At 44.3% G+C, this 11,856-nt stretch overlaps 1 protein-coding gene across 1 annotated transcript in view; it reads left to right on the forward strand.

Annotated features, from left to right (window-relative positions):
* LOC131266959 (rap guanine nucleotide exchange factor 4) overlaps nucleotides 1–8,687 on the forward strand; it is a 99,237-nt gene extending 90,550 nt beyond the window's left edge. Inside the window, exons 18-21 of the mRNA XM_058269661.1 lie at nucleotides 4,214–4,347; nucleotides 4,447–4,617; nucleotides 7,538–7,716; nucleotides 7,800–8,687. Coding sequence (XP_058125644.1) covers nucleotides 4,214–4,347; nucleotides 4,447–4,617; nucleotides 7,538–7,716; nucleotides 7,800–7,924 — 609 coding nt within the window. The 3' untranslated portion in view covers nucleotides 7,925–8,687. The remainder of the gene's footprint in view (nucleotides 1–4,213; nucleotides 4,348–4,446; nucleotides 4,618–7,537; nucleotides 7,717–7,799) is intronic.
* Nucleotides 8,688–11,856: the final 3,169 nt, after the last annotated feature.

The following is an 11,856-nucleotide window of genomic DNA, read 5'->3' on the forward strand; positions in this document are numbered from 1 at the left end:
CCGTTCTGATCGTGGATAAATCACACACTCTTTCTTATGCGTCACCGGTGCAATTTCGAGAAGTGTGGTAATTTTCAAAAAAAAAAATCGGTGAATGAAACTCTTTGACTCTCGCGAGCCTTTTGTAGTCGACACATCGGCACCACCCGAATAATTAAAAACCAAAACCCTTTTTCGTGGTTCTAATTGCGCGCGGCCACCTAGTCACACTCACACTCATTGCGTTTCGCTCACCACCCTGCCTGTCCCGCCCTGGGGGGCCGTCGGGGACATCATGCGAACCACAAGCCGTCGCTTCTTCTTCGCTTCTCGCGATCGGAACAAAACGCACCGAAACGGACGGACTTTGGCGCAACGCGAGCGTCCCGCGGCAACGCTAAACACTAACTCCGGCCGCGCCAGCCAATCTCATCTCAGCCGAGCGTTTTCTTCTCGCGAGCGCAACGTTCTAAGCCGCCTGCACCGTCGTACCCCTTTTGGTGCGGTGCAGTGGACGTGTAGCTTCTCCAAAAGCGGCCGACCCGGCCCCAGATGCATGCAGACTACTACCAAAACGGGGGGAAGGGGCGAGCGAGAAGGGTCGTGTGTACTACCATCATCCGCGCACACCACCCAAGGAGATGGCGGCACAGAAAACGTTGCACTAAAAAAGAACACTCGACGGCGACGCATTAGAAACGGCCGTACATTCACACAACGACGCGTGTGGAGCTGCGGGGAGGGAGGATTGGTACTAGTGTGCTCCAGGCAACCTTCCACCCCCTGAGTGCAACCCTTTCCTTTATCGATTGCTGCACGACACACATTGACGTGACACACTGCAACACGAGCGCTGACCTTGACAAAGTGCATCCACTAGCATCACTAGGCCCCCGAGTTCGTGTGTGTGTGTGTGTGTGCGCTGTGTGTTTAGATGCTGTGATGCACGGGAGGGCCTGGGGAGGGTGATAGAACGAACTGGGCACGACCGAACGTGTTCTGTGTGCATCGTGCATCACCAACTGCACACACCACCACCATCACCACCAACTGCACACCAGTGCAATCGCGTTGTGCGCGTTCCCTTTTCGGCGTGACAGATCGCAACCGTCGGGTGGGATGCTTCGGATGCCGGTGCTGCTGGCCCTGGGGGGGGGGGGGGGGGGGGGTGGGTTGGGAGAGCCTCTGTGGGGTCGGTTTGGGGGGTTTGGAGCTGAGTCACTGCTGGATGACGGAGCATTAGAAGCTGCGTCGTAGCTTGACGGTGAGTGATGCGCGTGAAACTGCGCGCCGCAATCAAAGCTTTGTCCACACGATGCAACGGAAGCGTAACGGGAAGCTTTAAAGCTCAGGAAATGACGTTGTTAATGCAAATCTATGAACCAAGTTTTTGATGCACTAAATTAGGAAAAGTTTTTATGAAAAATCTTTATTTTTTTTTTTAATAGTTTGTACAGTCGATCCTGGCGAACTCAGATAACTGAGAACATTTGCTGTCATAGAACCTCGATAAAGCTGAACGTTCTTTTGTTGCTTCTGACCCTCTTTCAATTGTAAGTTTGTCAAGGAAAATTTAATTATTTAATATTCTGCTCACGGCTTTAATAAAGTATTCAATCATCCATATACGTTTCAAACGTTTTGACGTTTGGTGAAAATGAAAAGTGGACCAAATCCTTCTGGAGTCATCATAATAAAGCTACGGTCTGGGAACCTTACAAAAATAAAAGGAACCTTCTTCTCCTACTTTGTTGGCGGAAAGACTTCGGTCATGCCTACCCGTAATAGTTATAGCAAATTTTCTAATAAAAAACCTAACAAAACTCGTGTTTTAATGTAAATTCTGTGATGAAGAAAAGCACTGAAAGGTATGGTTATAAAAAAATTCAAATAAGCTTATGTCGGGTATCGTTTCTAATGATTTGATCAAAGCTTTGCTTTGCTGAAGTTGTGTTGTTGAAGGACCCACCTTCCCAGAAGAGCGCTTCTTTCCGGTTCATAAACAATGTTTTTCGATCGAAAACGACTTCCCCGAACCTGAAGCTCATAAAAATCAGTTTGGATTAAAAGCAAAATACAGAGAAAAAAACAATCTTGTTAAAACCGTCGAACAACTGTGATTTCGAATACGTTCGTACTTCCGTCATTGAAATTGTGCCTTGTCGCCCCTCGATCTTCGATTGCAAATCCGGACTTGAGGGAAGAGGGGGAGGCATTGTTTTCGTCGGAACAAATGAAAATTCCTCACCCAACCGGCTGGATGTACGGTGGAGGGGAGGGGAATGAGTTTTCCGAAACGTTGAAGTGAGACATCTGCGCTCCCTGGCTCACCGAAACCGCAAACGTTCACTTCCGTACCGGTGGAGGCGCCGGGTGGTGCGGAAAAAAGTTCACCATGAAAAACCTCCCACCGTACCCTACCGTCGCCATTTGACGCCATGCGCCTCCAAACGACGCCTCCCTCCTGTTCCGCCAGCATGACGTTTCTGCTTGCGGTGTGACAAAAGTGATTTTCCCGGTTCCCACTTGGTGGGCTTTTGTGTGTGAATTTATTTTTCTTTGCAAATGTGACGAACGTGAAGAGGAGAAATCCATTGTGTGAAACCCCTTTTCCTGCTTGCGAAAGGCGCTGGAAAGGATCTCCGCCGAAGGCGTCAAAATAAGCGGCTTTCTTGAAAAACTTTACCATCAATATTAACTCCCGAGCATTCTGTTCCGCTTCGCTGCATAACGTTGGGCGGAAAAATCCTCCCACCCAAGCGGTGGGCCTCTCTTCGCTCGTTGGCGCACGGGCCGGGATTTAGCTCGTTGGAACGTTGAAACCAACCAACGAAGTGCTTTCGTCTGAGCTATTTCGACGAATCTAATAAACTTCTTGCAAATGTTTTGAATAGAGCTGAAGTTGCTGACGTTTTTATGTGTTTCTGTTGCCATTTTCTTCGTGTTTTTGTGTGTGTGTGTTTTTTTTACGTTTGCGCCTCCCCCCCCGCTCCCGGCGTACTTCTGGGGCATCAAATCTTTGTTGGTTTGTTTGCGGTTAAGCATCCGCGAAATGCCACGATTTAGCTTACGGTTTTGCACCACGAAAATACCCGAAGCAATAAAATTAATCTTGGAATAATTTCCTCTCGCCCTGGAAAATGTGGGTAGAGAAGCTTCTTGTTAATTACATTTCATAATTTCAAGTTGGAATGCTTGCGCGTTCCTTTATATGTGAGTAGGAGAAATGCGCTTTTGGTTAAATATTAAAAACAGTTGTGATAAATAAAGTGTCTACTGTTGTTTATTTATTTATCTCGATGTCTAGAAAAAAAAATTTGATCAGAAAAAAAATGATAAAATGATTGGAAAATTTAAACCACTAGGAAATTTGCCATTTCTTCTACAAATCTAAAATACATGAAGCAGAAGGTCAGCATTTTCAGCAAGACCTGATTCCTGCTGGGTGTTTTCGTTGGAAACGATACTACTGCCAAACGTGACACGTGCAGATGTTTTTTATTGTATTTTCCGCTGCCACAACGAAGCCGATCATGGCTGACTTTTTCTAGAAAGCTTTCTATCCAATGTTCCTTAATTTCGCGGAAAGCGTACTAACGAAGGCAATTGAACCGAAATTACACTCAGCATCGACAATCGAGCGAAGTATTAACAAAGTTTTCTTTCTTGCGAACTCCAGCTGGGTACGAACGGTTCATTTCGCGTTTGGTCGAATTAAAATTTGTGATTCGGTATCGAAAACCAATTGGAGGAGCTTGAAGGAAAATCAAAATGTCACCCTTATTTCCGCCATGCTTTGCAGATGCAAGGTTTCCAATCAAATTGTACCTCGAAGGTTGGTTCCGTTTAACCGCCCGAACCGCACCATAGGTGGAGATTGTGGTTGCCGCTTTTCCTTCCGCCAAAACTGGTGGATTCCGTAGCAAAGTGGAAAGTAATATAATACTGGCCTCCCGCTGGTAGTCCTTCGGCGAAGGGCGAACAACAGCTTTGTTCGTAGACTTGACCACGAGGCTGTAATAATAATAATGTTGGAAAATTCGGAACACACTCACTTACCTTTCGGGGTGGAAAACGGTCATCTGGCGTTCGTTAATTGGGTGGGAAAATGATTGAAATATAGGTTTACTTGCACGATGAAAAAAGTAACATTCAATTGTGCGTTAAGAGATGATATTTTAAAAAACTTGATTTTTCTCACGTGTTTTCTTGCGCTTTCTCCTCCTAATTACAGATCACATCGAATCTGGACGTTTTCATCCGACGGTTCAACGAGATCCAGTACTGGGTCGTCACGGAGATCGTCTCGACGACCAACATGACCAAACGGATGTCTCTGGTGAAGAAGTTCATCAAACTGGCCGCATTGTAAGTGGTGCAGGAGTCAGCAACACCCACCAAATAACAATTTGCTCCTACTTTTCACCAACGTTTTTCATCGATTTGTTTTTATTTTCCTCCCACCAGCTGCAAAGAATACCAGAACCTGAACGCGTTCTTTGCCATCGTGATGGGCCTCTCGAACACGGCCGTCTCGAGGCTGTCGGGCACGTGGGACAAGCTGCCGTCCAAGTTCCGGAAGCTCTTCACCGAGTACGAGGCGCTCATCGATCCGAGCCGGAACCATCGCGCTTATCGGTAAGACTTTTGGGGGCGCTTCCCATTTTGTACAAACGACGACCGTACGCGTGACATGCATTCCATTAGAAGATTTATTTCCGTCCGTGTTTTGCAAGGCACACGGCAAATGTCCTACGCACCGGTCCATAAAAAAACTTCCAACTCAACTCCGCCACTCGCCCACAATCGATTGAGTTCCGTCCAAGTACGGATGGCGATTGATTCCATGGGGTGATGAAACCAAAAATAGTCTTTTAAAGAAACTTAAACGGGAAGGTTTTTTTGCTTGCGAGAATGGTTTTAAACTACCTGCTGATGGTAGTTGATTTTGTCGAAAACTTCGTCCTTTTTAGAGAGAGACAGTTTTTTTCAAATAAAGTAATATAACACTGCATAAGCCAGCTTAATAAAGAAAATACTTTCAAATGAACCCCTATGCTTCGATACTTTGAAGATTTGCTTTAACAATAGCCAACAAAACAAACATGGAGAATTCATAAGAAGTTGCAACGCATTAGCGCCAAGTAGGAATAAACGAGTCGCATTCTTCTAAATGAATTAACAGGAGTAGAAACTAATTGATATGACCCACTGTAATGTTCTCCAAATTATTTTTGATGAGAGGGTGGTTTATAAACTTTTGCTTGTCAGCTGGCGTTATTTTGTGTTAAATGTCTGGCGTTATTTAAATGTGTTTTATAGCTGGCGAGGCCACATTTTTAGACAAGAAATCACGCTGAAACTGTCCCCTTTGTCGGTGACAAACCAATCCGAGGTTGAATTGGCATCTCAGTTTACAAAACTTGACGATACATCAAATACCCAAACTGTTTGGCATACTGAATTCCAGTTTGTTTGCTCGTGCTCCGCAAAATAGATGTCCACAAACACATGCAAGTTACTTCGGCTTCGCCTCCATTCGCGACATCAATCGCGTAGAGTGTTGTTCGATCGAAGGATAACCGAGGCGAATCCTTCCGACGGTGGCATTTCGGTGTCAGTTTGATGAATTGAACCGGCAACCACAGCATCCAACGCGTGTACACGCCGGACCCCTACCCAAACCCGGCGCGGTTGTGGGAGGTTTAATATTTGTCGCACAAGCGGATCAAGGGATGAGAGAGCCCCGATTCGACGTCGCAAGTCGGTGGACTTGTTGCGCATCGGACGACCCCACAAGCCTTTTCCGACACGACAGCAATCCTCAAAAGCGCCCCGGATATTGGGGTTGGATTAGTTCTGAATGAGCCTGCGATAAGGTTGTCGCCGAAGCCAAGGCGAAGCCGTAGACATATTGGATGCTCCATTTCGATAGGGATCACTGGCGCAGGCAAAGGAGCGGGGATGGAAAGGAATCACATGTCAAGTGGATACTGCCACAGCGAATCCTTAGTGCTTCAGTTTTACAAAAATAATAAAAAAACGTTTCTGGGTCGGATGAAAGGGAAAACTCGAGTGGGAGTGGGTAAAAAAGTTGAGCGGCTCCGAAGAATTCACAATCAGTTTGTCCGATCGTGTCCTTCGCCTTCCGCCACGCTCGCGTTTGCGACGACCTCCAAAGGACGCACGAGTATGGTAGATTGAAAATCAAATTAAATCCCCTCGAAGCCGACCTCCTCCACGTTCCTTTGGCCGCACGTGGAAACGTTCCGTTACGAGCGGAGAGTATTTTGCCTATCTTTTTGCCTTTTTTTTTCAAACCACCTGCCAGAAGACTGATGAGGGATTTGAAAGCCATGCGAGTCCGTACCCACGTCCTTGTTGTACGAGATCGTGTGATAATAGCTTAATCTTTCCGACCGAAAATCTCGTAAAAGGTGTCTCATCAGAAGTTTAAATAACACTTCCGCCGATGGGATTGGCGCCACCGTGTTGTTGCCGTGACGGAGTGATAATCGAAATCGTTCGGGTGAAAATTGTTTGTGGAAGTGGCGGACGCGTTTCGCGCGCGAGTTCGTACGAGCAACTTTCAAATTACATCAAACCTTCGCCATCGGATCCTTTCGTTCGTTGCCTTCCGCGAAGCACAATCGTCGTGTGGGAACGCCACACGCACCCACTTGGGAAATTGATCATAGCCATCATCATGCCGCGTGTCTAACCGTCGCACCAGGCTCGGCCACTTTCTTTCACCTTCCCCTTTCCTTTGGGGCCCGTTTCGTCCGGCTGGAAATAAACCATTAGCGTGGAAAAACATTCCAAAGGACCTTTCAAGGCATGGGCGTGTGAAACTGCCTTTTCCAACCCCAGACGACGGGCTATCGATAGGAGTGAAGTAATGATAACGATACCGGACCGAATGGGGGGAAAAAAAACATTGCAACTCACTCCCACCTTCCTACCCTCGTGTTCGTTCATTTTCACTCGCCTCTCAATCAACTCAACCGAAGGTGTATTGATGTTGAAAATTGGAAAAAGTTCGAGCGGCAAAGTTCAGCAAATAAGCCAGACGGCGGCGGGGGCGTTCCCGATACGATCCGATTGAAAAATCACGAGTCATTCCTTCTGGCTGCTTTCTCATTTTTGCCACACTACTGGTCCGGGTCCGGGACATTAGCTGGATGGAATAAGAAATTTCTAGGGGAGGTTTAATTCGCCATCATGATCATCTCCTTTCAGTGGCATGGGAAAGGTTGTTGAGGGATCATATTTTGCCAAACATTGTTCCGGTCGGGAAAACCATTTCTTCCTTTATATTTTTCTATACAAAACTATTCTCGTTTGTAAAACTCAGTTGATAGGGAGTTTTTTACTTTATTTTTTGAGGCTGGAATTACGTAATTATTTATCCAATGCATGAAATAAACAAATATTGGTTTTGCGAGGAAACATCAGACGGCTTGGGGTCCCGTCATGACGTTGTCTGCCTGAGCCTTTTTGTCCTGTTGCTTATCATTCAGTGCAATCTCTGACATCCATTTTCACCCCCCAATTACAGTATGTCGGTCGGAAAACTGCAACCACCGGTCATCCCGTTCATGCCACTGCTGCTCAAGGACATGACGTTCGCTCACGAGGGCAACAAGACCAGCCTGGACGGGTTGGTGAACTTCGAGAAGATGCACATGATGGCGCAAACGATGCGCGCGGTGCGGTTTTGTCGGTCCCGTCACTTGGGTAAGTTACCAACACCAACAACCCCTCCACCACCGCCGCGGTCTGCTAACATATACACCCCGGGGAGGGTTTCTTTCCACCAGTGCTGGATCCACCGTCGCCGAAAAACGAGAACGAAATACGCAACTACATCCGCTGCTTCCGGACGATCGATAACCAAAGAGTGCTGAACTCGATGTCGCAGAAGGTGGAACCGCGTCGATCTTAAGACACCGCCAAGGGATATACCTACATGCACGGCAGCACCGGACAGCAGCCCCAAAGGGACCGGCGTCCGTTTGTGAGGCGTGAAGGATGCGATAAATGGATCACCGGAGCGCCCACTGGGGAGATTAATTTAAAACTTCACACCCACCAACCCCGTTTCCCAGCACACTTCGTCCGTATCCTCCGGAGGCCCCACCAATCAACTAACCGACTGGACCAAACGCCTGGGGGGCGTATCCTAGCCGAGCTGGTACCATGAGACCAATCCTGATTGCATGATGAGATACAGAAATAAAAACACACTCCATAGGCGATACGTTTTTCAGGCGACGCAACGTGGAGTTTCTCCTGCAGATAATACATCGTTGAGTTGATATGCACATGTTCTCAGCACATAGCGACCTAAATGACAAAATATTAAATGTGCTAACATTTTCAAGAAGAGCAAAAGTCTCATCCAAATCTCCCCAGCAAGTATATGGTTCAACTTTGACGCGCAATGAGCGCCAACGTGAAGTATTAAATACTTCTGTTAACAACTCTGAAAAACAATTACGAAAAAGGATGCTTTCTCGTTCCCAACACCAATATTTTTCGTTGAGATTCTCTTTTTGCACAACGCTAATTGATCATTGATTTAAACTCGTTGACACGCTCATTGACCCGTACCGACCTAGAAGGTGGTAGGTAAAGTATTGTTTTAAGTATTTTCAGTTGTATATTCGTAATTATTTTGGTCAAATAAACCTGACGCTAAGCGACTACATAGATTACTTTTCCTTTTTCATCGCATTTGAGTTTTATATAATATATATATACTAACGATTGACATGCTCCCGAATGCACTGATTAAAACCGATGCACAATCATTCAGCAAAACCAATTGCTGCTCATCCGCGTTCGTGAAGTCTGGTACTCTTCACCGGAAGCAACAGGCTAACTTACCTAACTCTACGAATCGTATTCTAACATGACTGGTTTCCTTGTAGCAGAAGTAGTTTATGTCCGCGTGTGGTTTTACACTTACCCCTCCGATCCTGCAGTGGAATGCGTTTTGTTTAGAATAGAAGAAGGCGAAAATGCCAAACCAGACGTCTACGTGTCCCACAAAAGGGATAACCTACTGCAGTAAGGCTCAGAAGAAACCACCGTATTTTCAAATGAATGTTAGATATTTTATAAAATAGAAATGAGGTACCCCTCCCATAGCGGCAATTTGTACTTGTTATACACACCATACATGATCGTGGCATTAGTAGCTTTCGTTTAAGGTTTCATTTATCTATTTTGACTTTGTTTTGGTAAGAGTCACGAAGAAAATGGTTCCAATCCAAACGTTCTGTTACGGCCTTCCCCGGATATTTTTTTATGACACTTCCTAAAATTTAGGATTGAAGCCTTTTTCCTCTCCATTACCGTATCCATCGCACAATCTCCTTGACGAGCGATTATTTAACCTTTTCCACCGCTGCTCCAGTGGTAAGAAAACGAAACGGATACTTTTCGCAGTGAAAACCCACGGCACATAAGTTCTTTGTTCATTGGTAAATCTAAATTGAAGGCATGGCCGAGTTCGTTACCTTCTTTCCAGGAAACGAGGAACGAATTCGGCTCCAACGGTCTACTATGGTTGACATTATGTAAAGTAATACTACGAGCACAATTCGATTTCTCAGAATATCGGATCGAGAAACTTAAATTTTCATTCTATCTTCTCCCATTGCATTACGATGGTTTAATTCATATGTTTGAAATCATGCTCCGTTCAAAGAGGAAGCGCCATTTTTCTTGAGGTGAAATAGGTTTTGTTTCATTAATTTGTTTCATTCGATGTCATGACAAACTTGAAGAAGCCATCTCCTGGGACAGTTTTATGCCGATATTCTTAGTCTTGTATGCATGTACTTTACACAATAATATTCTCATGACCTTTTCTATATCAGAAAAAGTTTAAGGTGTAATCTATTTGATACACACCTAAAAATATCCAATCAAACTTATCCACAAACGATCACAAACAACCTTCCCTATTACAATATGCTGTTTGCATTGCGTCGTCAATATCAGTGAAATCCTGTTCTTTAATTCAAAGCAGCAAAATAAGCAAAAAAAATAATGGGAGATGAAACTATTTACTATAGAATCAGATGTGTAGGAAGTATATTTACAACAACATTGCATCTGTACAAAAAAAAAACCGGAGTGCGACCCTTCTCAAAGATATAATTTTTCTATTTCAAACTGCTCATCGGTTGCTAACCTGCAACAAATGGAATTCTTTGGCTGGACCAAAGCTGGTAATCCATTTGTACGTGTTTTCTTAAATGGTTCTTTTTCGATTAGAAATAGAGCATTTCTCAGCGACCGATTAAAATCCCAATAGCTATTGGTTGTAGGCCTTCCTCTCGTGCGGGGGATGTTACGCCAATAAGTTGATGTGATTGTATCGTTAGTACTAAGGCTACCCCAAGGAACGGAAACGTCCATCCATACTCAAAATGCAGCTGATAAACTAAACACACGTATGTCAATGTGATTAGCCGACAATCTCTCCACGGAAGCATGTAATGAAAATAAGAATTATCCATTTATTCCATCGATGTGTACAAGTAATCCCAACATATGTATAACGAACAGCGATGGAACGAAAACTTGTTTTCACCATCCTTCAAAAACGTGTACGGATGGCATCAAACACTCAAACTGAAAACAGAACAGAACATTCAGTCATTGTCCGCTTCTATAATGCAAAAGAAAATCAAAACGAATCTCAAAGTTTTGCTACACTCGGACCGGTTTTATTCCTTTCAAAATGAAATGGTTACTTTTACACCCCCTTGCTTCAACATCTAAAGAACAGCTCAACCAAACTTTCCCCAGTAAGACAATCATTTTCTGAACAGAATACTGCTAGACTTTGGGTGTCGCAAGAACAAATTTTCTTACTCAGCTAGCTTCCGATTTGTCTAAATAATCATTTAAATCCAGTTTCTCCAAGTTGAACAATTCGAAGAATGTTTGTTGAGTACTGGGAACTTTTGTCTAAAGATTTACTGTACACCCGGGCTAGCAAATGGGAAAGTTGGACGATAAAACATATTAAGCCGTGATGTACAAGTACGAAAATACAATACTCAATGTCAACAATAGGAAACCGTGTGAGTAACCGTTTATATCAGTGTTCCAACCCTTTATCATCACCGACACACTCAATTAGTACATACGGCCACGAGGGAAAATCTTACCATTGACTCCGAGTAGGAACTTAAAAGAGAAGAAAAACATAGGAAAGATTATCGGACGAAAAACATGTATGTCCAGTAGCAAGCACTATCAGCGCGAATGTTTCTTCAGTCAACTTGATGCTAGAGTATATAGGCATTCTAATGATAGATGAACATTTCACACTTGTACCTTTTGAGACTAAAATACAATTCGATTGATAGATAAATGGAGATAGGGATAGTGGTAACAGGAAATGAAAAGGATCAGATAGATCAGAAGGATAGATCAGAGTGAGTGAGATCTTCATAGCGTGGAAGCAAGCACTTTGGACAAAAGGATGATTGCGATTAGTGATCTCTAAAGCTCTAGATGAAACGCGATCACACGCAAGATCAATATTTTCCCAATGTGTAACGGTTCAGCCATAGCTAGTGATCGTGATGAATGTAGTGACAGCATGTAACAAATGTTAGCGTCTTTCTTGACAATCATTCTGATGCATAAGTAGAACTAGGTACAAACTCTTTTAGGTACCAACAATGACCTCCTCTCACTGAAAATGCACTGTATAGTGTCCGTGAATTCGTTACTCAAATGGTATGGGCAAAATCGGGGTCCTGAAAGAATGGAAAGTGGAAATTGTTCGAAAAACGATTGGATACCCCAGAAAAGATATAAACTTAGAAAACTATACTAAAATGTAAGACA

Source organism: Anopheles coustani, chromosome 2 (genome assembly GCF_943734705.1).
Source record: "Anopheles coustani chromosome 2, idAnoCousDA_361_x.2, whole genome shotgun sequence".
NCBI lineage: Eukaryota > Metazoa > Arthropoda > Insecta > Diptera > Culicidae > Anopheles > Anopheles coustani.